Source organism: Coregonus lavaretus, assembly GCF_964263955.1.
Source record: "Coregonus lavaretus genome assembly, contig: HAP1_SCAFFOLD_5914, whole genome shotgun sequence".
Classification (NCBI taxonomy): Eukaryota; Metazoa; Chordata; class Actinopteri; order Salmoniformes; family Salmonidae; genus Coregonus; species Coregonus lavaretus.
The window spans coordinates 1-27500 of NW_028162368.1; the positions used below are offsets into that span (position 1 = coordinate 1).

Here is a 27500-nt window from a genome sequence, read left to right on the forward strand (position 1 = left end):
CCCCTCCCCCTGCTGTGGTGTAACCTGTCAGGTGTTCTCTTCTCTGACCCCCCCTCCCCCTGCTGTGGTGTAACCTGTCAGGTGTTCTCTCTCTGACCCCCCCTCCCCCTGCTGTGGTGTAACCTGTCAGGTGTTCTCTCTCTGACCCCCCTCCCCCTGCTGTGGTGTAACCTGTCAGGTGTTCTCTCTCTGACCACCCTCCCCCTGCTGTGGTGTAACCTGTCAGGTGTTCTCTCTCTGACCCCCTCCCCCTCCCCCTGCTGTGGTGTAACCTGTCAGGTGTTCTCTCTCTGACCCCCCTCCCCCTGCTGTGGTGTAACCTGTCAGGTGTTCTCTCTCTGACCCCCCCTCCCCCTGCTGTGGTGTAACCTGTCAGGTGTTCTCTCTCTGACCCCCCCTCCCCCTGCTGTGGTGTAACCTGTCAGGTGTTCTCTCTCTTCTGACCCCCCCTCCCCCTGCTGTGGTGTAACCTGTCAGGTGTTCTCTCTCTGACCCCCCCTCCCCCTGCTGTGGTGTAACCTGTCAGGTGTTCTCTCTCTGACTCCCCCTCCCCCTGCTGTGGTGTAACCTGTCAGGTGTTCTCTCTCTGACTCCCCCTCCCCCTGCTGTGGTGTAACCTGTCAGGTGTTCTCTCTCTGACCCCCCCCCCTCCCCCTGCTGTGGTGTAACCTGTCAGGTGTTCTCTCTCTGACCCCCCCCCTCCCCCTGCTGTGGTGTAACCTGTCAGGTGTTCTCTCTCTGACACCCCCCCCCCTCCCCCTGCTGTGGTGTAACCTGTCAGGTGTTCTCTCTCTGACCCCCCCCCCCTCCCCCTGCTGTGGTGTAACCTGTCAGGTGTTCTCTCTCTGACCCCCCCTCCCCCTGCTGTGGTGTAACCTGTCAGGTGTTCTCTCTCTGACTCCCCTCCCCCTGCTGTGGTGTAACCTGTCAGGTGTTCTCTCTCTGACTCCCCTCCCCCTGCTGTGGTGTAACCTGTCAGGTGTTCTCTCTCTCTGACCCCCCTCCCCCTGCTGTGGTGTAACCTGTCAGGTGTTCTCTCTCTGACACCCCTCCCCCTGCTGTGGTGTAACCTGTCAGGTGTTCTCTCTCTGACACCCCTCCCCCTGCTGTGGTGTAACCTGTCAGGTGTTCTCTCTCTGACCCGCCTCCCCCTGCTGTGGTGTAACCTGTCAGGTGTTCTCTCTCTGACCCCCCTCCCCCTGCTGTGGTGTAACCTGTCAGGTGTTCTCTCTCTGACCCCCCCCCCCCCCCTCCCCCTGCTGTGGTGTAACCTGTCAGGTGTTCTCTCTCTGACCCCCCCCTCCCCCTGCTGTGGTGTAACCTGTCAGGTGTTCTCTCTCTGACCCCCCTCCCCCTGCTGTGGTGTAACCTGTCAGGTGTTCTCTCTCTGACCCCCCTCCCCCTGCTGTGGTGTAACCTGTCAGGTGTTCTCTCTCTGACCCCCCTCCCCCTGCTGTGGTGTAACCTGTCAGGTGTTCTCTCTCTGACCCCCCTCCCCCTGCTGTGGTGTAACCTGTCAGGTGTTCTCTCTCTGACCCCCCTCCCCCTGCTGTGGTGTAACCTGTCAGGTGTTCTCTCTCTGACCCCCCTCCCCCTGCTGTGGTGTAACCTGTCAGGTGTTCTCTCTCTGACCCCCCTCCCCCTGCTGTGGTGTAACCTGTCAGGTGTTCTCTCTCTGACCCCCCTCCCCCTGCTGAGCTAACCGCCATCTTGACTTCTGGATTTGCTGCTCTTTTATCTGCCCAAGTCAAGGCTGTTCCTATGTCCACCAAATGCCTTAGAGGATACAGGATCACATGGGATCTGGAGTTGGCTTCATATCCTACAGATAACTAGTCTTAATGAGTCATTAGTGCTTGATATTGAGTCAGATCATATCCCTCACCACCCCTCCCCTCCCTCACTCCTCTCCTCATCACTCACTCATTATCTATCACTCCTCTCCATCTCTCCATCTCTCTATCACCTCACTCACAGGAACGGATGGAATATACTTCCTCCACACGTCTGCCAAACACAAAAAGAAAGGTAGACTCAAACAGTGTCCTGTTGTGTGTGTGTTGCCAAGGCTTCACAACCTTCTGTTGCCAAGGCTTCACAACCTTCTGCAAAACCAAATGACAGATTCTATGTTATCAGAACAAATTGAACTCAAGGTTGTGGCTTTTGTGTGTGAAATATAGACGTGAAAATGTATAGACATGATAAAGTATAGACGTGATAATGTATAGACGTGATAATATATAGACGTGATAATGTATAGAAGTAATAATGTACTGGACTGTACCCTGAGGCTGTAGATTAGAACAGAACAGACTCCAGCCTGTCTGGGAGCAGAGAGCTTTATTTGGTTCTGCAGAAGAGACTGATAACCTTGAAGTGTTCTGTCTTTCTCGCTCGCTGGACCTTCTGTTCTGAGAGAAAGTCACCCTGGCCTCTCTAGGAGCCTCCAGCAGTTCTGTTCTAGAGGAGATCTAGAACACTTCACCTGCTGTTGTAGAACACTTCAGATCTAGAACACTAGAACACTCCACCTGCTGTTGTAGAACACTTTAGATCTAGAACACTAGAACACTCCACCTGCTGTTGTAGAACACTTTAGATCTAGAACACTAGAACACTCCACCTGCTGTTGTAGAACACTTCAGATCTAGAACACTAGAACATTCCACCTGCTGTTGTAGAACACTTCAGATCAAGAACACTAGAACACTTCACCTGCTGTTGTAGAACACTTTAGATCTAGAACACTAGAACACTCCACCTGCTGTTGTAGAACACTTCAAGATCTAGAACACTCCACCTGCTGTTGTAGAACACTTCAGATCTAGAACACTAGAACACTCCACCTGCTGTTGTAGAACACTTTAGATCTAGAACACTAGAACACTCCACCTGCTGTTGTAGAACACTTTAAATCTAGAACACTAGAACACTCCACCTGCTGTTGTAGAACACTTCAGATCTAGAACACTAGAACACTTCACCTGCTGTTGTAGAACACTTCAGATCTAGAACACTAGAACACTCCACCTGCTGTTGTAGAACACTTCAGATCTAGAACACTAGAACACTCCACCTGCTGTTGTAGAACACTTTAGATCTAGAACACTCCACCTGCTGTTGTAGAACACTTCAAGATCTAGAACACTAGAACACTCCACCTGCTGTTGTAGAACACTTCAGATCTAGAACACTAGAACACTCCACCTGCTGTTGTAGAACACTTCAGATCTAGAACACTAGAACACTCCACCTGCTGTTGTAGAACACTTTAAATATAGAACACTAGAACACTCCACCTGCTGTTGTAGAACACTTCAGATCTAGAACAATAGAACACTCCACCTGCTGTTGTAGAACACTTTAGATCTAGAACACTAGAACACTCCACCTGCTGTTGTAGAACACTTTAGATCTAGAACACTAGAACACTCCACCTGCTGTTGTAGAACACTTCAGATCTAGAACACTAGAACACTCCACCTGCTGTTGTAGAACAATTCAGATCTAGAACACTAGAACACTCCACCTGATGTTGTAGAACACTTCAGATCAAGAACACTAGAACACTTCACCTGCTGTTGTAGAACACTTTAGATCTAGAACACTAGAACACTCCACCTGCTGTTGTAGAACACTTCAAGATCTAGAACAATAGAACACTTCATCTGCTGTTGTAGAACACTTCAGATCTAGAACACTAGAACACTCCACCTGCTGTTGTAGAACACTTTAAATCTAGAACACTAGAACACTCCACCTGCTGTTGTAGAACACTTCAGATCTAGAACACTAGAACACTCCACCTGCTGTTGTAGAACACTTCAGATCTAGAACACTAGAACACTTCACCTGCTGTTGTAGAACACTTTAGATCTAGAACACTAGAACACTCCACCTGCTGTTGTAGAACACTTCAGATCTAGAACACTAGAACACTCCACCTGCTGTTGTAGAACACTTCAAGATCTAGAACACTAGAACACTCCACCTGCTGTTGTAGAACACTTCAGATCTAGAACACTAGAACACTCCACCTGCTGTTGTAGAACACTTCAGATCTAGAACACTAGAACACTCCACCTGCTGTTGTAGAACACTTCAGATCTAGAACACTAGAACACTTCACCTGCTGTTGTAGAACACTTTAGATCTAGAACACTCCACCTGCTGTTGTAGAATACTTCAAGATCTAGAACACTAGAACACTCCACCTGCTGTTGTAGAACACTTCAGATCTAGAACACTAGAACACTCCACCTGCTGTTGTAGAACACTTCAGATCTAGAACACTAGAACACTCCACCTGCTGTTGTAGAACACTTCAGATCTAGAACACTAGAACACTCCACCTGCTGTTGTAGAACACTTCAGATCTAGAACACTAGAACACTTCACCTGCTGTTGTAGAACACTTTAGATCTAGAACACTCCACCTGCTGTTGTAGAATACTTCAAGATCTAGAACACTAGAACACTCCACCTGCTGTTGTAGAACACTTCAGATCTAGAACACTAGAACACTCCACCTGCTGTTGTAGAACACTTCAGATCTAGAACACTAGAACACTCCACCTGCTGTTGTAGAACACTTCAGATCTAGAACACTAGAACACTCCACCTGCTGTTGTAGAACACTTCAGATCTAGAACACTAGAACACTTCACCTGCTGTTGTAGAACACTTTAGATCTAGAACACTCCACCTGCTGTTGTAGAATACTTCAAGATCTAGAACACTAGAACACTCCACCTGCTGTTGTAGAACACTTCAGATCTAGAACACTAGAACACTCCACCTGCTGTTGTAGAACACTTCAGATCTAGAACACTAGAACACTCCACCTGCTGTTGTAGAACACTTCAGATCTAGAACACTAGAACACTCCACCTGCTGTTGTAGAACACTTCAGATCTAGAACACTAGAACACTTCACCTGCTGTTGTAGAACACTTTAGATCTAGAACACTCCACCTGCTGTTGTAGAATACTTCAAGATCTAGAACACTAGAACACTCCACCTGCTGTTGTAGAACACTTCAGATCTAGAACACTAGAACACTCCACCTGCTGTTGTAGAACACTTCAGATCTAGAACACTAGAACACTTCACCTTCTGTTGTAGAACACTTCAGATCTAGAACACTAGAACACTCCCCCAATAACCCCTACTACTAGTAGTCTGTAGTCATTAGCTCCACTCCCCCAATAACCCCTACTACTAGTAGTCTGTAGTCCTTAGCTCCACTCCCCCAATAACCCCTACTACTAGTAGTCTGTAGTCCTTAGCTCCACTCCCCAATAACCCCTACTACTAGTAGTCTGTAGTCCTTAGCTCCACTCCCCCAATAACCCCTACTACTAGTAGTCTGTAGTCCTTAGCTCCACTCCCCAATAACCCCTACTACTAGTAGTCTGTAGTCCTTAGCTCCACTCCCCCAATAACCCCTACTACTAGTAGTCTGTAGTCCTTAGCTCCACTCCCCAATAACCACTACTACTAGTAGTCTGTAGTCCTTAGCTCCACTCCACAATAACCCCTACTACTAGTAGTCTGTAGTCCTTAGCTCCACTCCCCCAATAACCCCTACTACTAGTAGTCTGTAGTCCTTAGCTCCACTCCCCCAATAACCCCTACTACTAGTAGTCTGTAGTCCTTAACTCCACTCCCCAATAACCCCTACTACTAGTAGTCTGTAGTCCTTAGCTCCACTCCCCAATAACCCCTACTACTAGTAGTCTGTAGTCCTTAGCTATATCTTCATATGCATTAACATCTCTCTATGTCATGTGACATGCTCATAACCACATAAAGCACATGAATCCAATATACAGTACATACACATATCCTGATTGGGTGACATACACATATCCTGATTGGGTGACATACACATATCCTGATTGGGTGACATACACATATCCTGATTGGGTGACATACACATATCCTGATTGGGTGACATACACATATCCTGATTGGGTGACATACACATATCCTGATTGGGTGACATACACATATCCTGATTGGGTGACATACACATATCCTGATTGGGTGACATACACATATCCTGATTGTCAGTAACACAGCACTTTGTATTGTGTAACCCTAGGTTACTTTAAACTCCCGTCGGACAAATGGAATCACAAATTCCTTACTCAAGGATTCAGTAAGTTTTGTTGAATCAGCGTGTTGTCTCCTTATGTAACTCCACTTATCCTTGAGATCCCCCCATCTTATTCAACCTTCACCCCGATACCAGCCCACTGTCATCCACACCCTCACCCTGATACCAGCCCACTGTCATCCACACCTTCACCCTGATACCAGCCCACTGTCATCCACACCCTCACCCTGATACCAGCCCACTGTCATCCACACCCTCACCCTGATACCAGCCCACTGTCATCCACACCCTCACCCTGATACCAGCCCACTGTCATCCACACCCTCACCCTGATACCAGCCCACTGTCATCCACACCCTCACCCTGATAGCAGCCCACTGTCATCCACACCCTCACCCTGATACCAGCCCACTGTCATCCACACCCTCACCCTGATACCAGCCCACTGTCATCCACACCCTCACCCTGATACCAGCCCACTGTCATCCACACCGTCACCCTGATACCAGCCCACTGTCATCCACTCCCTCACCCTGATACCAGCCCACTGTCATCCACACCCTCACCCTGATACCAGCCCACTGTCATCCACACCCTCACCCTGATACCAGCCCACTGTCATCCACACCCTCACCCTGATACCAGCCCACTGTCATCCACACCCTCACCCTGATACCAGCCCACTGTCATCCACACCCTCACCCTGATACCAGCCCACTGTCATCCACACCCTCACCCTGATACCAGCCCACTGTCATCCACACCTTCACCCTGATACCAGCCCACTGTCATCCACACCCTCACCCTGATACCAGCCCACTGTCATCCACACCCTCACCCTGATACCAGCCCACTGTCATCCACACCCTCACCCTGATACCAGCCCACTGTCATCCACACCTTCACCCTGATACCAGCCCACTGTCATCCACACCCTCACCCTGATACCAGCCCACTGTCATCCACACCCTCACCCTGATACCAGCCCACTGTCATCCACACCCTCACCCTGAATACCAGCCCACTGTCATCCACACCCTCACCCTGAATAACAGCCCACTGTCATCCACACCTTCACCCTGATACCAGCCCACTGTCATCCACACCCTCACCCTGATACCAGCCCACTGTCATCCACACCCTCACCCTGATACCAGCCCACTGTCATCCACACCCTCACCCTGATACCAGCCCACTGTCATCCACACCCTCACCCTGATATCAGCCCCCACCGCCACCCTCACCCTGATACCAGCCCACTGTCATCCACACCCTCACCCTGAATAACAGCCCACTGTCATCCACACCTTCACCCTGATACCAGCCCACTGTCATCCACACCCTCACCCTGATACCAGCCCACTGTCATCCACACCCTCACCCTGATACCAGCCCACTGTCATCCACACCCTCACCCTGATACCAGCCCACTGTCATCCACACCCTCACCCTGATACCAGCCCACTGTCATCCACACCCTCACCCTGATACCAGCCCACTGTCATCCACACCCTCACCCTGATACCAGCCCACTGTCATCCACACCCTCACCCTGATACCAGCCCACTGTCATCCACTCCCTCACCCTGATACCAGCCCACTGTCATCCACACCCTCACCCTGATACCAGCCCACTGTCATCCACACCTTCACCCTGATACCAGCCCACTGTCATCCACACCCTCACCCTGATACCAGCCCCCACCGCCACCCTCACCCTGATACCAGCCCACTGTCATCCACACCCTCACCCTGATACCAGCCCCCACCGCCACCCTCACCCTGATACCAGCCCACTGTCATCCACACCCTCACCCTGATACCAGCCCACTGTCATCCACACCCTCACCCTGATACCAGCCCACTGTCATCCACACCCTCACCCTGATACCTAACATGTACCATACTTCATGGTACTGTAGTTATCCCTGATGATGATTCCTAACATGTACCATACTTCATGGTACTGTAGTTATCCCTGATGATGATTCCTAACATGTACCATACTTCATGGTACTGTAGTTATCCCTGATGATGATTCCTAACATGTACCATACTTCATGGTACTGTAGTTATCCCTGATGGTGATTCCTAACATGTACCATACTTCATGGTACTGTAGTTATCCCTGATGGTGATTCCTAACATGTACCATACTTCATGGTACTGTAGGTATCCCTGATGGTGATTCCTAACATGTACCATACTTTATGGTACTGTAGTTATCCCTGATGATGATTCCTAACATGTACCATACTTCATGGTACTGTAGTTATCCCTGATGATGATTCCTAACATGTACCATACTTCATGGTACTGTAGTTATCCCTGATGATGATTCCTAACATGTACCATACTTCATGGTACTGTAGGTATCCCTGATGGTGATTCCTAACATGTACCATACTTCATGGTACTGTAGTTATCCCTGATGGTGATTCCTAACATGTACCATACTTCATGGTACTGTAGTTATCCCTGATGGTGATTCCTAACATGTACCATACTTCATGGTACTGTAGGTATCCCTGATGGTGATTCCTAACATGTACCATACTTCATGGTACTGTAGGTATCCCTGATGATGATTCCTAACATGTACCATACTTCATGGTACTGTAGTTATCCCTGATGATGATTCCTAACATGTACCATACTTCATGGTACTGTAGTTATCCCTGATGATGATTCCTAACATGTACCATACTTCATGGTACTGTAGTTATCCCTGATGATGATTCCTAACATGTACCATACTTCATGGTACTGTAGGTATCCCTGATGATGATTCCTAACATGTACCATACTTCATGGTACTGTAGTTATCCCCTGATGATGATTCCTAACATGTACCATACTTCATGGTACTGTAGTTATCCCTGATGATGATTCCTAACATGTACCATACTTCATGGTACTGTAGTTATCCCTGATGGTGATTCCTAACATGTACCATACTTCATGGTACTGTAGTTATCCCTGATGATGATTCCTAACATGTACCATACTTCATGGTTCTGTAGTTATCCCTGATGATGATTCCTAACATGTACCATACTTCATGGTACTGTAGTTATCCCTGATGATGATTCCTAACATGTACCATACTTCATGGTACTGTAGTTATCCCTGATGATGATTCCTAACATGTACCATACTTCATGGTACTGTAGTTATCCCTGATGATGATTCCTAACATGTACCATACTTCATGGTACTGTAGTTATCCCTGATGATGATTCCTAACATGTACCATACTTCATGGTACTGTAGGTATCCCTGATGATGATTCCTAACATGTACCATACTTCATGGTACTGTAGTTATCCCTGATGGTGATTCCTAACATGTACCATACTTCATGGTACTGTAGTTATCCCTGATGGTGATTCCTAACATGTACCATACTTCATGGTACTGTAGTTATCCCTGATGATGATTCCTAACATGTACCATACTTCATGGTACTGTAGTTATCCCTGATGGACTCTGTTCCTGATTCTATTGTTGAGCTTTACAATCAGTTGCTGAAGTTCAATACAAATATGTATTATTATTTTATTGCTTTGATAATACCATTTATCACTAATCAGATTGATGTTATCCAACTGGTTCTATTGCCTCAGGTAAAGAGTCGGCCTACAGGTAGATGTTGTCATCCAACTGGCTGCATCGTTGTTACCGTACCGAGACAGATAGAGATTCTACTTTGACCTTTGTCCCCTTTGGAGTGTTTGTGTTTGTGTGAAACTCCCGACAACGTCCCCAGGAAACCATGTAAACCTAGCCAGGCATGCTATGATATGACTGGAGTTCTGTCTAGATGTTATACTGTTTGTTTTGCTGCTGACTGTGTCCTGTCGTTCTCCAGAACAACGGAAGAACTACACCAAAAACAGCATCAACAGCATGACCAACACTTCACAGTACCATGTGGAGGTAAGATTACTACTGTACAGACACAGTGTGTTAGTGGTAAGGGAGAGATTATTACTAACCTGTGTCCCAAACCCTCTCCTCTCTCTCCTGTCCCCCCTGTGTCCCAAACCCTCTCCTCTCTCTCCTGTCCCCTCCGTGTCCCAAACCCTCTCCTCTCTCTCCTGTCCCCTCTATGTCCCAAACCCTCTCCTCTCTCTCCTGTCCCCCCTGTGTCCCAAACCCTCTCCTCTCTCTCCTGTCCCCTCTGTGTCCCAAACCCTCTCCTCTCTCTCCTGTCCCCCCTGTGTCCCAAACCCTCTCCTCTCTCTCCTGTCCCCCCTGTGTCCCAAACCCTCTCCTCTCTCTCCTGTCCCCTCTGTGTCCCAAACCCTCTCCTCTCTCTCCTGTCCCCCCTGTGTCCCAAACCCTCTCCTCTCTCTCCTGTCCCCTCTCTGTCCCAAACCCTCTCCTCTCTCCTCTCAGCACCTGACCACGTTTGTTCTGGACAGGAAGGAAGCCATGATCACCATTGAGGATGGAATCAGGAAGCTCCGCCTGCTGGATGCCAAGGGAAAGGTGAGGCACAGGACACACTGTTATTATTATCATTATTATTATTATTATTATTATTATTATTAGTAGTAGTAGTAGTAGTAGTAGTGGTAGTAGTAGTAGTAGTAGTAGTAGTAGTAGTAGTGGTAGTAGTAGTAGTAGTAGTAGTAGTAGTAGTAGTAGTGGTAGTAGTAGTAGTGGTAGTAGTAGTAGTAGTAGTAGTAGTAGTAGTAGTAGTAGTAGTGGTAGTAGTAGTAGTAGTAGTAGTAGTAGTAGTGGTGGTAGTAGTAGTGGTATTAGTAGTAGTAGTAGTAGTGGTATTAGTAGTAGTAGTAGTAGTAGTGGTAGTAGTATTAGTAGTAGTGGTAGTAGTAGTAGTAGTAGTGGTAGTAGTAGTAGTAGTAGTAGTAGTAGTAGTAGTAGTAGTAGTGGTAGTAGTAGTAGTAGTAGCAGTAGTAGCAGCAGTAGTAGTAGAAGTAGTAGTAGTAGTAGTAGTAGTAGTAGTAGTAGTAGTAGTAGTAGTAGTAGTAGCAGTAGCAGTAGTAGTAGTAGTAATAGTAGCATGAACGGTGCTGCTTTACAGATAGAATGTATTGATATTGTGTTGATATTAGGTATGGACCCAGGACATGCTGCTTTACAGATAGAATGTATTGATATTGTGTTGATATTAGGTATGGACCCAGGACATGCTGCTTTACAGATAGAATGTATTGATATTGTGTTGATATTAGGTATGGACCCAGGACATGCTGCTTTACAGATAGAATGTATTGATATTGTGTTGATATTAGGTATGGACCCAGGACATGCTGCTTTACAGATAGAATGTATTGATATTGTGTTGATATTAGGTATGGACCCAGGACATGCTGCTTTACAGATAGAATGTATTGATATTGTGTTGATATTAGGTATGGACCCAGGACATGCTGCTTTACAGATAGAATGTATTGATATTGTGTTGATATTAGGTATGGACCCAGGACATGCTGCTTTACAGATAGAATGTATTGATATTGTGTTGATATTAGGTATGGACCCAGGACATGCTGCTTTACAGATAGAATGTATTGATATTGTGTTGATATTAGGTATGGACCCAGGACATGCTGCTTTACAGATAGAATGTATTGATATTGTGTTGATATTAGGTATGGACCCAGGACATGCTGCTACAAGTGGAGGAGAAGACAGTCAGCCTCATCGACCCAGAGACCAAGGTGGGTGAGCAGGAGTAGCATGGCATCTCAAGGACCCAGCTCTGGCACACTGGACAGGGGTAGGAGTAGCATGGCATCTCAAGGACCCAGCTCTGGCACACTGGACAGGGGTAGGAGTAGCATGGCATCTCAAGGACCCAGCTCTGGCACACTGGACAGGGGTAGGAGTAGCATGGCATCTCAAGGACCCAGCTCTGGCACACTGGACAGGAGTAGCATGGCATCTCAAGGACCCAGCTCTGGCACACTGGACAGGGACAGGAGTAGCATGGCATCTCAAGGACCCAGCTCTGGCACACTGGACAGGGGTAGCATGGCATCTCAAGAACCCAGCTCTGACACACTGGACAGGGGTAGGAGTAGCATGGCATCTCAAGGACCCAGCTCTGGCACACTGGACAGGGGTAGGAGTAGCATGCCATCTCAAGGACCCAGCTCTGGCACACTGGACAGGGGTAGGAGTAGCATGGCATCTCAAGGACACAGCTCTGGCACACTGGACAGGGGCAGGAGTAGCATGGCATCTCAAGGACACAGCTCTGGCACACTGGGCAGGGGTAGGAGTAGCATGGCATCTCAAGGACCCAGCTCTGACACACTGGACAGGGGTAGCATGGCATCTCAAGGACCCAGCTCTGACACACTGGACAGGGGTAGGAGTAGCATGGCATCTCAAGGACCCAGCTCTGGCACACTGGACAGGGGTAGGAGTAGCATGGCATCTCAAGGACCCAGCTCTGGCACACTGGGCAGGGGTAGGAGTAGCATGGCATCTCAAGGACCCAGCTCTGACACACTGGACAGGGGTAGCATGGCATCTCAAGGACCCAGCTCTGGCACACTGGGCAGGGGTAGGAGTAGCATGGCATCTCAAGGACCCAGCTCTGGCACACTGGACAGGGGTAGGAGTAGCATGCCATCTCAAGGACCCAGCTCTGGCACACTGGACAGGGGTAGGAGTAGCATGGCATCTCAAGGACACAGCTCTGGCACACTGGACAGGGGCAGGAGTAGCATGGCATCTCAAGGACACAGCTCTGGCACACTGGACAGGGGCAGGAGTAGCATGGCATCTCAAGGACCCAGCTCTGGCACACTGGGCAGGGGTAGGAGTAGCATGGCATCTCAAGGACCCAGCTCTGACACACTGGACAGGGGTAGCATGGCATCTCAAGGACCCAGCTCTGGCACACTGGACAGGGGTAGCATGGCATCTCAAGGACCCAGCTCTGGCACACTGGACAGGGGTAGGAGTAGCATGGCATCTCAAGGACCCAGCTCTGGCACACTGGACAGGGGTAGAATGGCATCTCAAGGACCCAGCTCTGGCACACTGGACAGGGGTAGGAGTAGCATGGCATCTCAAGGACCCAGCTCTGGCACACTGGACAGGGGTAGGAGTAGCATGGCATCTCAAGGACCCAGCTCTGGCACACTGGACAGGGGTAGCATGCCATCTCAAGGACCCAGCTCTGGCACACCGGACAGGGGTAGGATGGCATCTCAAGGACCCAGCTCTGGCACACTGGACAGGGGTAGAATGGGACCTAGTGGGTAGACCAGGGATATCAGATCATGGGATTACTGAACGTCATGTGGCTAGTGGCTCTCTAAAAGCCTATTTATGCTTGATCCGAAAATGTGGTCTGAGGTGCTGTATGGAAGGTGTGGTGCCACTGCAGAGTCTGTATCACTGTAATGCTGAACAGCCACTGCAGAGTCTGTATCACTGTAATGCTGAACAGCCACTGCAGAGTCTGTATCACTGTAATGCTGAACAGCCACTGCAGAGTCTGTATCACTGTAATGCTGAACAGCCACTGCAGAGTCAGTATCACTGTAATGCTGAACAGCCACTGCAGAGTCTGTATCACTGTAATGCTGAACAGCCACTGCAGAGGCTGTATCACTGTAATGCTGAACAGCCACTGCAGAGTCTGTATCACTGTAATGCTGAACAGCCACTGCAGAGTCTGTATCACTGTAATGCTGAACAGCCACTGCAGAGGCTGTATCACTGTAATGCTGAACAGCCACTGTAGAGTCTGTATCACTGTAATGCTGAACAGCCACTGCAGAGTCTGTATCACTGTAATGCTGAACAGCCACTGCAGAGTCTGTGTCACTGTAATGCTGAACAGCCACTGCAGAGTCAGTATCACTGTAATGCTGAACAGACACTGCAGAGTCTGTATCACTGTAATGCTGAACAGCCACTGCAGAGTCTGTATCACTGTAATGCTGAACAGCCACTGCAGAGTCTGTATCACTGTAATGCTGAACAGCCACTGCAGAGTCTGTATCACTGTAATGCTGAACAGCCACTGCAGAGTCTGTATCACTGTAATGCTGAACAGCCACTGCAGAGTCTGTATCACTGTAATGCTGAACAGCCACTGCAGAGTCTGTATCACTGTAATGCTGAACAGCCACTGCAGAGTCAGTATCACTGTAATGCTGAACAGCCACTGCAGAGTCTGTATCACTGTAATGCTGAACAGCCACTGCAGAGTCTGTATCACTGTAATGCTGAACAGCCACTGCAGAGTCTGTATCACTGTAATGCTGAACAGCCACTGCAGAGTCTGTATCACTGTAATGCTGAACAGCCACTGCAGAGGCTGTATCACTGTAATGCTGAACAGCCACTGCAGAGTCTGTATCACTGTAATGCTGAACAGCCACTGCAGAGTCTGTGTCAAATCAAATCAAATGTTATTTGCCACATGCGCCGAATACAACAGGGTGTAGACCTTACAGTGAAATGCTTACTTACAAGCCCTTAACCAACAATGCAGTTTTAAGAAAATATAGTTAAGAAAATATTAACTAAATTACTAAAGCAAAAAATACATTCAAAAGTAACACAATAAAATAACATTACCGAGGCTATATACAGGGGGTACCGGTACCAAGTCAATGTTCGGTGGTACAGGTTAGTATCACTAATGCAGACAGTGGATTGACCATGCAGAGCCTTTAAGAAGGAAAGTTTTGATCAGTGTTTTAAGCATTTGATTGTGTGCAGGGATTTAGTATTTGATTAGATGAGAATTAAGTGAGAACCAAAGGGCTGTCGGGTCCCATAGTTACACTGTTCTGTTTAAAGTGACAACCTGTATTTAACTTTCCTCTGGGAACTTTTCACACCACAAGTTCACAGTGACTCCATAACTTCCTTAATGACCTGAATATTCAGAGGCAGGCCTCAGGACAGTTTTTAAGCTGGTTCCGTTAACTGACCTGTTTGTTAGGGCTGGCCTCAGGACAGTTTTTAAGCTGGTTCCGTTAACTGACCTGTTTGTTAGGGCTGGCCTCAGGACAGTTTTTAAGCTGGTTCCATTAACTGACCTGTTTGTTAGGGCTTGCCTCAGGACAGTTTTTAAGCTGGTTCCATTAACTGACCTGTTTGTTAGGGCTGGCCTCAGGACAGTTTTTAAGCTGGTTCCGTTAACTGACCTGTTTGTTAGGGCTGGCCTCAGGACAGTTTTTAAGCTGGTTAACTGACCTGCTGGTTATTGTTTCAGAATGAGTTGGAGAACTTCCCCATGGGGACCATCATGCACTGCCAGGCGGTGATGTCATCCTGCAGCTACGACTCCATCTTGGCTCTGGTGTGTAAGGAGCCGGGCCAGGGCAAACCAGACCTGCACCTGTTCCAGTGTGACAACATCAAGGTACACACACAGTCTGTCTGTCTGTCTGTCTGTCTGTCTGTCTGTCTGTCTGTCTGTCTGTCTGTCTGTCTGTCTGTCTGTCTGTCTGTCTGTCTGTCTGTCTGTCTGTCTGTCTGTCTGTCTGCTGCCTGCCTGCCTGTCTGTCTGTCTGTCTGTCTCCTCCAGGCCAGCCTGATCCAGGATGATATAGAGGGTTAGGGTTAGTGATGTGTTCTCTCCCTGTCTGTCTGTCTGTCTGTCTGTCTGTCTGTCTGTCTGTCTGTCTGTCTGTCTGTCTGTCTGGTCGTCTGTCTGTCTGTCTGTCTGTCTGTCTGTCTGTCTGTCTGTCTGTCTGTCTGTCTGTCTGTCTGTCTCCTCCAGGCCAGCCTGATCCAGGTTGATATAGAGGGTTAGGGTTAGTGACGTGTTCTCTCCCTGTCTGTCTGTCTGTCTGTCTGTCTGTCTGTCTGTCTGTCTGTCTGTCTGTCTGTCTGTCTGTCTGTCTGTCTGTCTCCTCCAGGCCAACCTGATCCAAGCTGATATAGAGGGTTAGGGTTAGTGACGTGTTGTCTGTCTGTCTGTCTGTCTGTCTCCTCCAGGCCAACCTGATCCAAGCTGATATAGAGAGTGCCATGATCGATCACAAGGGAGGCAAGGTGAAGAAGAGACCAGAAACACTACGGTAAAACACCTTTAACCCACCTGTCATCTCTGACTAGAATGGGTCTGTTACTTTATAGAGCTGTTAGAGTGGGTTCTGTTACTTTATAGAGCTCTGTTAGAATAGGTACTGTTACTTTATAGAGCTGTTAGAATGGGTTCTGTTACTTTATAGAGCTCTGTTAGAATAGGTACTGTTACTTTATAGAGCTCTGTTAGAATGGGTTCTGTTACTTTATAGAGCTCTGTTAGAATGGGTTATGTTACTTTATAGAGCTGTTAGAATGGGTTCTGTTACTTTATAGAGCTGTTTGAATGGGTTCTGTTACTTTATAGAGCTCTGTTAGAATGGGTTCTGTTACTTTATAGAGCTCTGTTAGAATGGGTTCTGTTACTTTATAGAGCTGTTTGAATGGGTTCTGTTACTTTATAGAGCTGTTAGAATGGGTTCTGTTACTTTATAGAGCTCTGTTAGAATGGGTTCTGTTACTTTATAGAGCTGTTAGAATGGGTTCTGTTACTTTATAGAGCTGTTTGAATGGGTTCTGTTACTTTATAGAGCTGTTAGAATGGGTTCTGTTACTTTATAGAGCTCTGTTAGAATGGGTTCTGTTACTTTATAGAGCTGTTAGAATGGGTTCTGTTACTTTATAGAGCTGTTAGAATGGGTTCTGTTACTTTATAGAGCTCTGTTAGAATGGGTTCTGTTACTTTATAGAGCTGTTAGAATGGGTTCTGTTACTTTATAGAGCTCTGTTAGAATGGGTTATGTTACTTTATAGAGCTGTTAGAATGGGTTCTGTTACTTTATAGAGCTCTGTTAGAATGGGTTCTGTTACTTTATAGAGTTGTTTGAATGGGTTCTGTTACTTTATAGAGCTGTTAGAATGGGTTCAGTTACTTTATAGAGCTCTGTTAGAATGAGTTCTGTTACTTTATAGAGCTCTGTTAGAATGGGTTCTGTTACTTTATAGAGCTGTTAGAATGGGTTCTGTTACTTTATAGAGCTGTTAGAATGGGTTCTGTTACTTTATAGAGCTCTATTAGAATGGGTTCTGTTACTTTATAGAGCTGTTAGAATGGGTTCTGTTACTTTATAGAGCTCTGTTAGAATGGGGTCTGTTACTTTATAGAGCTGTTAGAATGGGTTCTGTTACTTTATAGAGCTGTTAGAATGGGTTCTGTTACTTTATAGAGCTGTTAGAATGAGTTCTGTTACTTTATAGAGCTCTGTTTGAATGGGTTCTGTTACTTTATAGAGCTGTTAGAATGGGTTATGTTACTTTATAGAGCTCTGTTAGAATGGGTTCTGTTACTTTATAGAGCTCTGTTAGAATGGGTTCTGTTACTTTATAGAGCTGTTAGAATGGGTTCTGTTACTTTATAGAGCTGTTTGAATGGGTTCTGTTACTTTATAGAGCTGTTAGAATGGGTTCAGTTACTTTATAGAGCTCTGTTAGAATGGGTTCTGTTACTTTATAGAGCTCTGTTAGAATGGGTTCTGTTACTTTATAGAGCTCTGTTAGAATGGGTTCTGTTACTTTATAGAGCTGTTAGAATGGGTTCTGTTACTTTATAGAGCTCTGTTAGAATGGGGTCTGTTATTATTGGGCTGTTAGAATGGGTTCTGTTACTTTATAGAGCTCTGTTAGAATGGGTTCTGTTACTTTATAGAGCTCTGTTAGAATGGGTTCTGTTACTTTACAGAGCTCTGTTAGAATGGGTTCTGTTACTTTATAGAGCTGTGAGAATGGGTTCTGTTACTTTATAGAGCTGTTAGAATGGGTTCTGTTACTTTATAGAGCTCTGTTAGAATGGGTTCTGTTACTTAATAGAGCTCTGTTTGAATGGGTTCTGTTACTTTATAGAGCTGTTAGAATGTGTTCTGTTACTTAATAGAGCTCTGTTTGAATGGGTTCTGTTACTTTATAGAGCTGTTAGAATGGGTTCTGTTACTTAGTAGAGCTCTGTTTGAATGGGTTCTGTTACCTTACAGAGCTGTTAGAATGGGTTCTGTTACTTTATAGAGCTGTTAGAATGGGTTCTGTTACTTTATAGAGCTCTATTAGAATGGGTTCTGTTACTTTATAGAGCTCTGTTAGAATGGGTTCTGTTACTTTATAGAGCTCTGTTTGAATGGGTTCTGTTACTTTATAGAGCTCTGTTAGAATGGGTTCTGTTACTTTATAGAGCTGTTAGAATGGGTTCTGTTACTTTATAGAGCTGTTAGAATGGGTTCTGTTACTTTATAGAGCTCTGTTAGAATGGGTTCTGTTACTTTATAGAGCTCTGTTAGAATGGGTTCTGTTACTTTATAGAGCTGTTAGAATGGGTTCTGTTACTTTATAGAGCTATGTTAGAATGGTTCTGTTACTTTATAGAGCTGTTAGAATGGGTTATGTTACTTAATAGAGCTCTGTTTGAATGAGTTCTGTTACTTTATAGAGCTGTTAGAATGGGTTCTGTTACTTAATAGAGCTCTGTTTGAATGGGTTCTGTTACTTTATAGAGCTGTTAGAATGGGTTCTGTTACTTAATAGAGCTCTGTTTGAATGGTTCTGTTACTTTACAGAGCTGTTAGAATGGGTTCTGTTACTTTATAGAGCTGTTAGAATGGGTTCTGTTACTTTATAGAGCTCTATTAGAATGGGTTCTGTTACTTTATAGAGCTCTGTTAGAATGGGTTCTGTTACTTTATAGAGCTCTGTTAGAATGGGTTCTGTTACTTTATAGAGTTGTTTGAATGGGTTCTGTTACTTTATAGAGCTGTTAGAATGGGTTCAGTTACTTTATAGAGCTCTGTTAGAATGAGTTCTGTTACTTTATAGAGCTCTGTTAGAATGGGTTCTGTTACCTTATAGAGCTGTTAGAATGGGTTCTGTTACTTTATAGAGCTGTTAGAATGGGTTATGTTACTTAATAGAGCTCTGTTTGAATGAGTTCTGTTACTTTATAGAGCTGTTAGAATGGGTTCTGTTACTTAATAGAGCTCTGTTTGAATGGGTTCTGTTACTTTATAGAGCTGTTAGAATGGGTTCTGTTACTTAATAGAGCTCTGTTTGAATGGTTCTGTTACTTTACAGAGCTGTTAGAATGGGTTCTGTTACTTTATAGAGCTGTTAGAATGGGTTCTGTTACTTTATAGAGCTCTATTAGAATGGGTTCTGTTACTTTATAGAGCTCTGTTAGAATGGGTTCTGTTACTTTATAGAGCTCTGTTAGAATGGGTTCTGTTACTTTATAGAGCTGTTAGAATGGGTTCTGTTACTTTATAGAGCTGTTAGAATGGGTTCTGTTACTTTATAGAGGTCTGTTAGAATGGGTTCTGTTACTTTATAGAGTTGTTTGAATGGGTTCTGTTACTTTATAGAGCTGTTAGAATGGGTTCAGTTACTTTATAGAGCTCTGTTAGAATGAGTTCTGTTACTTTATAGAGCTCTGTTAGAATGGGTTCTGTTACCTTATAGAGCTGTTAGAATGGGTTCTGTTACTTTATAGAGCTGTTAGAATGGGTTCTGTTACTTTATAGAGCTCTATTAGAATGGGTTCTGTTACTTTATAGAGCTGTTAGAATGGGTTCTGTTACTTTATAGAGCTCTGTTAGAATGGGGTCTGTTACTTTATAGAGCTGTTAGAATGGGTTCTGTTACTTTATAGAGCTGTTAGAATGGGTTATGTTACTCTATAGAGCTGTTAGAATGGGTTCTGTTACTTTATAGAGCTCTGTTAGAATGGGTTCTGTTACTTTATAGAGCTGTTAGAATGAGTTCTGTTACTTTATAGAGCTGTTTGAATGGGTTCTGTTACTTTATAGAGCTCTGTCAGAATGGGTTCTGTTACTTTATAGAGCTGTTAGAATGGGTTCTGTTACTTTATAGAGCTCTGTTAGAATGGGGTCTGTTACTTTATAGAGCTGTTAGAATGGGTTCTGTTACTTTATAGAGCTGTTAGAATGGGTTATGTTACTCTATAGAGCTGTTAGAATGGGTTCTGTTACTTTATAGAGCTCTGTTAGAATGGGTTCTGTTACTTTATAGAGCTGTTAGAATGAGTTCTGTTACTTTATAGAGCTGTTTGAATGGGTTCTGTTACTTTATAGAGCTCTGTTAGAATGGGTTCTGTTACTTAATAGAGCTCTGTTTGAATGGGTTCTGTTACTTTATAGAGCTGTTAGAATGTGTTCTGTTACTTAATAGAGCTCTGTTTGAATGGGTTCTGTTACTTTATAGAGCTGTTAGAATGGGTTCTGTTACTTAATAGAGCTCTGTTTGAATGGGTTCTGTTACTTTACAGAGCTGTTAGAATGGGTTCTGTTACTTTATAGAGCTGTTAGAATGGGTTCTGTTACTTTATAGAGCTCTATTAGAATGGGTTCTGTTACTTTATAGAGCTCTGTTAGAATGGGTTCTGTTACTTTATAGAGCTCTGTTTGAATGGGTTCTGTTACTTTATAGAGCTCTGTTAGAATGGGTTCTGTTACTTTATAGAGCTGTTAGAATGGGTTCTGTTACTTTATAGAGCTGTTAGAATGGGTTCTGTTACTTTATAGAGCTCTGTTAGAATGGGTTCTGTTACTTTATAGAGCTCTGTTAGAATGGGTTCTGTTACTTTATAGAGCTGTTAGAATGGGTTCTGTTACTTTATAGAGCTATGTTAGAATGGTTCTGTTACTTTATAGAGCTGTTAGAATGGGTTCTGTTACTTAATAGAGCTCTGTTTGAATGGGTTCTGTTACTTTATAGAGCTGTTAGAATGGGTTCTGTTACTTAATAGAGCTCTGTTTGAATGGGTTCTGTTACTTTATAGAGCTGTTAAAATGGGTTCTGTTACTTAATAGAGCTCTGTTTGAATGGGTTCTGTTACTTTACAGAGCTGTTGGAATGGGTTCTGTTACTTTATAGAGCTGTTAGAATGGGTTCTGTTACTTTATAGAGCTCTATTAGAATGGGTTCTGTTACTTTATAGAGCTCTGTTTGAATGGGTTCTGTTACTTTATAGAACTCTGTTAGAATGGGTTCTGTTACTTTATAGAGCTGTTAGAATGGGTTCTGTTACTTTATAGAGCTCTATTAGAATGGGTTCTGTTACTTTATAGAGCTCTGTTAGAATGGGTTCTGTTACTTTATAGAACTCTGTTAGAATGGGTTCTGTTACTTTATAGAGCTGTTAGAATGGGTTCTGTTACTTTATAGAGCTGTTAGAATGGGTTCTGTTACTTTATAGAGCTGTTAGAATGGGTTCTGTTACTTAATAGAGCTCTGTTTGAATGGGTTCTGTTACTTTATAGAGCTGTTAGAATGGGTTCTGTTACTTAATAGAGCTCTGTTTGAATGGGTTCTGTTACTTTACAGAGCTGTTAGAATGGGTTCTGTTACTTTATAGAGCTGTTAGAATGGGTTCTGTTACTTTATAGAGCTCTATTAGAATGGGTTCTGTTACTTTATAGAGTTCTGTTAGAATGGGTTCTGTTACTTTATAGAGCTCTGTTAGAATGGGTTCTGTTATTTTATAGAGCTCTGTTAGAATGGGTTCTGTTATTTTATAGAGCTGTTAGAATGGGTTCTGTTACTTTATAGAGCTGTTAGAATGGGTTTTGTTACTTTATAGAGCTCTGTTAGAATGGGTTCTGTTACTTTATAGAGCTGTTAGAATGGGTTCTGTTACTTTATAGAGCTGTTAGAATGGGTTCTGTTACTTTATAGAGCTGTTAGAATGGGTTCTGTTACTTTATAGAATGTTAGAATGGGTTCTGTTACTTTATAGAGCTCTGTTAGAATGGGTTCTGTTACTTTATAGAGCTGTTAGAATGGGTTATGTTACTTAATAGAGCTCTGTTTGAATGGGTTCTGTTACTTTATAGAGCTGTTAGAATGGGTTCTGTTAATTTATAAAGCTGTTAGAATGGGTTCTGTTACTTTATCGAGCTCTGTTAGAATGGGTTCTGTTACTTTATAGAGCTGTTAGAATGGGTTCTGTTACTTTATAAAGCTGTTAGAATGGGTTCTGTTACTTTATAGAGCTCTGTTAGAATGGGTTCTGTTACTTTATAGAGCTGTTAGAATGCGTTCTGTTACTTAATAGAGCTCTGTTTGAATGGGTTCTGTTACTTTATAGAGCTGTTAGAATGGGTTCTGTTACTTTATAGAGCTGTTAGAATGGGTTCTGTTACTTTATAGAGCTGTTAGAATGGGTTCTGTTACTTTATAGAGCTGTTAGAATGGGTTCTGTTACTTTATAGAGCTCTGTTAGAATGGGTTCTGTTACTTTATAGAGCTCTGTTAGAATGGGTTCTGTTACTTTATAGAGCTGTTAGAATGGGTTCTGTTACTTAATAGAGCTCTGTTTGAATGGGTTCTGTTACTTTATAGAGCTGTTAGAATGGGTTCTGTTACTTTATAGAGCTGTTAGAATGGGTTCTGTTACTTTATAGAGCTGTTAGAATGGGTTCTGTTACTTTATAGAGCTGTTAGAATGGGTTCTGTTACTTTATAGAGCTCTGTTAGAATGGGTTCTGTTACTTTATAGAGCTCTGTTAAAATGGATTCTGATTCTGAAGGTTTTGTGATTAAACTGTGGTTGGTATGGATTTCTGTAGTTGTTAAAATAGCTGTTGTGATTGGCTGGTTTCCATTCCATGGCTATGTCTGTATCAGTTCTGTACAATTCATGGGGTTCTGTTTGTATCTGAGAATTGTATCTGTGTCTGGTCTGTGTCTGATTGTCTGTTCTGCCTCTGTCTCCTCCTCCCATACTCCTATAGGGTGATCTGATTGTCTGTTCTGCCTCTGTCTCCTCCTCCCATACTCCTATAGGGCGATTCTGAAGAGTGATGCGGTCATCCCCCCGCCCCCCGCGGCGCCCGCCCCCGAGCCCCCCGCCACCCTCACCCAGGTGGACGTGAAGAGTCGTGTGGCGGCCTGGTCGGCCTGGGCCACGGAGCAGCAGGACTGTAAGTTACTGGGACTTACTGAGTCTAAAAGGTTCTTCCTTCTACGAAGCAGGATTACAGAGTAAATGAGAAGTCACCATGAATGGACTGTAACAGCATCGTAGTGGAGAGAAAGAGCTGTAAATGTGAGTGATGTTTTAGGGGTTAAATCAGGTGCTGTTTAAAGTGTGACTGAACCGCTAAGGGTCTCTATAGGGCTTTACACGGAGAGTTAGTGGATCCTGAGAGCTACTTGAGATGTCTGATCGTTCTAACGCAGAGTACAGCACAACCATTGGCTGTTTCAGTATCACTTCAGAAGGGTCATAGAGAAGGAACACCAAATGTATTACAACGAAAAAAGAAAAACCTTTACCATTCCAAATGTAGACATAGAGGACAAAGAAAAGCCGACCCCCTTTATCATTTGGGATGCATTTAAAGGGGGTACATTAGGGGGATGATAATATCATACTCTGCTAAAGTGAAATCTGATTTAGAAATTACATTAACATTTACAATTTTTGTCATTTAGCAGACGCTCTTATCCAGAGCGACTTACAGTTAGTGAGTGGACAAAGATAAAGACAAATAAATCACTATCTTAGAAAAAACCTTTACAAGGTAAAGAAGAAAATTACATTTCGGAACTTAAGCAGGAAGACAAACTTTTACTTTTGAAGAGAGCCAACAACTACAGGTTAAACTGTAGCCTACTAGTTAATGGCAAATAATTATTACTATGAGGCAGAATGACTCCAGTCCTTTATACCTGATACAGAACTAAAACACACTGAATGACTCCAGTCCTTTATACCTGATACAGAACTAAAACACACTGAATGACTCCAGTCCTTTATACCTGATACAGAACTAAAACACACTGAATGACTCCAGTCCTTTATACCTGATACAGAACTAAAACACACTGAATGACTCCAGTCCTTTATACCTGATACAGAACTAAAACACACTGAATGACTCCAGTCCTTTATACCTGATACAGAACTAAAACACACTGAATGACTCCAGTCCTTTATACCTGATACAGAACTAAAACACACTGAATGACTCCAGTCCTTTATACCTGATACAGAACTAAAACACACTGAATGACTCCAGTCCTTTATACCTGATACAGAACTAAAACACACTGAATGACTCCAGTCCTTTATACCTGATACAGAACTAAAACACACTGAATGACTCCAGTCCTTTATACCTGATACAGAACTAAAACACACTGAATGACTCCAGTCCTTTATACCTGATGCAGAACTAAAACACACTGAATGACTCCAGTCCTTTATACCTGATGCAGAACTAAAACACACTGAATGACTCCAGTCCTTTATACCTGATGCAGAACTAAAACACACTGAATGACTCCAGTCCTTTATACCTGATGCAGAACTAAAACACACTGAATGACTCCAGTCCTTTATACCTGATCCAGAAATAAAACACACTGAATGACTCCAGTCCTTTATACCTGATACAGAACTAAAACACACTGAATGACTCCAGTCCTTTATACCTGATACAGAACTAAAACACACTGAATGACTCCAGTCCTTTATACCTGATTCAGAACTAAAACACACTGAATGACTCCAGTCCTTTATACCTGATGCAGAACTAAAACACACTGAATGACTCCAGTCCTTTATACCTGATACAGAACTAAAACACACTGAATGACTCCAGTCCTTTATACCTGATACAGAACTAAAACACACTGAATGACTCCAGTCCTTTATACCTGATACAGAACTAAAACACACTGAATGACTCCAGTCCTTTATACCTGATACAGAACTAAAACACACTGAATGACTCCAGTCCTTTATACCTGATACAGAACTAAAACACACTGAATGACTCCAGTCCTTTATACCTGATACAGAACTAAAACACACTGAATGACTCCAGTCCTTTATACCTGATACAGAACTAAAACACACTGAATGACTCCAGTCCTTTATACCTGATACAGAACTAAAACACACTGAATGACTCCAGTCCTTTATACCTGATACAGAACTAAAACACACTGAATGACTCCAGTCCTTTATACCTGATACAGAACTAAAACACACTGAATGACTCCAGTCCTTTATACCTGATACAGAACTAAAACACACTGAATGACTCCAGTCCTTTATACCTGATACAGAACTAAAACACACTGAATGACTCCAGTCCTTTATACCTGATACAGAACTAAAACACACTGAATGACTCCAGTCCTTTATACCTGATACAGAACTAAAACACACTGAATGACTCCAGTCCTTTATACCTGATACAGAACTAAAACACACTGAATGACTCCAGTCCTTTATACCTGATACAGAACTAAAACACACTGAATGACTCCAGTCCTTTATACCTGATCCAGAACTAAAACACACTGAATGACTCCAGTCCTTTATACCTGATGCAGAACTAAAACACACTGAATGACTCCAGTCCTTTATACCTGATGCAGAACTAAAACACACTGAATGACTCCAGTCCTTTATACCTGATACAGAACTAAAACACACTGAATGACTCCAGTCCTTTACACCTGATACAGAACTAAAACACACTGAATGACTCCAGTCCTTTATACCTGATACAGAACTAAAACACACTGAATGACTCCAGTCCTTTATACCTGATACAGAACTAAAACACACTACACACTGAATGACTCCAGTCCTTTATACCTGATACAGAACTAAAACACACTGAATGATTGTTTGTTATTACCTGGACTAACCCGTACCCCAGCCCATTGACTCAGTACCAGTACCCCTGTAAATAGCCTTGTTATTACCTGGACTAACCCGTACCCCTGCACATTGACTCAGTACCAGTACCCCAGCCCATTGACTCAGTACCAGTACCCCAGCCCATTGACTCAGTACCCGTACCCCAGCCCATTGACTCAGTACCAGTACCCCAGCCCATTGACTCAGTACCAGTACCCCAGCCCATTGACTCAGTACCAGTACCCCAGCACATTGACTCAGTACCAGTACCCCAGGCCATTGATTTAGTACCAGTACCCCAGCCCATTGACTCAGTACCAGTACCCCAGCCCATTGACTCAGTACCCGTACCCCAGCCCATTGACTCAGTACCCGTACCCCAGCCCATTGACTCAGTACCAGTACCCCAGCACATTGACTCAGTACCAGTACCCCAGCCCATTGACTCAGTACCAGTACCCCAGCCCATTGACTCAGTACCAGTACCCCTGTCTTGTTATTGTTATTTTATTGGGTTACTTTTTTTCTTACTTTATAATTGTTTATTTTTGTATATTATTTTTTAGCAAATATTTTCCTCTTACTTTAATAAAAAATTCTGCAATTGCCTGTAAGTAGCATTTCACGGTCTACAAACCTGTTGTATTCGCCACATTTGAGAATAAGCTCATAGCACTATTCTAATTCCCTCCCCTTCTCTCCCCCCCTCCTCCCTATTCTCCCCCCCCTCCCTATTCTCCCCCCCCCCTTCTCCCCCCTCCTCCCTATTCTCCCCCTCCCCCTTCTCTCCCCCCTCCTCCCTATTCTCCCCCTCCTCCTTCTCTCCCCCCTCCTCCCTATTCTCCCCCTCCTCCTTCTCTCCCCCCCTCCTCCCTATTCTCCCCCTCCCCCTTCTCTCCCCCCCTCCTCCCTATTCTCCCCCTCCCCCTTCTCTCCCCCCTCCTCCCTATTCTCCCCCTCCCCCTTCTCTCCCCCCTCCTCCCTATTCTCCCCCTCCCCCTTCTCTCCCCCCCTCCTCCCTATTCTCCCCCTCCCCCTTCTCTCCCCCCTCCCCCCTCTCTCCCCCCCTCCTCCCTATTCTCCCCCTCCCCCTTCTCTCCCCCCTCCTCCCTATTCTCCCCCTCCCCCTTCTCTCCCCCCTCCTCCCTATTCTCCCCCTCCTCCTTCTCTCCCCCCCTCCTCCCTATTCTCCCCTCCTCCTTCTCTCCCTCCCTCCTCCCTATTCTCCCCCTCCCCCTTCTCTCCCCCCTCCTCCCTATTCTCCCCCTCCCCCCTCTCTCCCCCCCTCCTCCCTATTCTCCCCCTCCCCCCTCCCCCCTCTCTCCCCCCCTCCCTATTCTCCCCTTTCCCCTTCTCTCCCCCCCTCCTCCCTATTCTCCCCCTCCCCCTTCTCTCCCCCCCTCCTCCCTATTCTCCCCCTCCCCCTTCTCTCCCCCCTCCTCCCTATTCTCCCCCTTCTCTCCCCCCTCCTCCTATTCTCCCCCTCCCCCTTCTCTCCCCCCCTCCTCTCTATTCTCCCCCTCCCCCTTCTCTCCCCCCCTCCTCCCTATTCTCCCCCTCCCCCTTCTCTCCCCCCCTCCTCCCCCTTCGCCTGTTTCTATCAGATGATAAACAGTGTCAGTATTATGACCGGGATGAACCTCCAGAGATGATGGCTGCCATAGTGGACCGAGACGTGG

General features: G+C 44.9%; 1 protein-coding gene across 1 annotated transcript; it reads left to right on the forward strand.

Moving 5' to 3' along the window:
• Positions 1–1958: 1958 nt before the first annotated feature.
• Positions 1959–27499, forward strand: LOC311119323 (epidermal growth factor receptor kinase substrate 8-like; the record flags this gene model as incomplete). Its single annotated transcript, XM_084194043.1, has 8 exons — positions 1959–2028; positions 9997–10064; positions 10527–10619; positions 11750–11818; positions 15346–15495; positions 16074–16156; positions 22947–23083; positions 27426–27499. Coding segments are annotated over exons 2-8 (636 nt in total), but the record flags the coding sequence as incomplete, so codon positions are not given.
• Between the last annotated feature and the right edge of the window lies 1 nt (position 27500).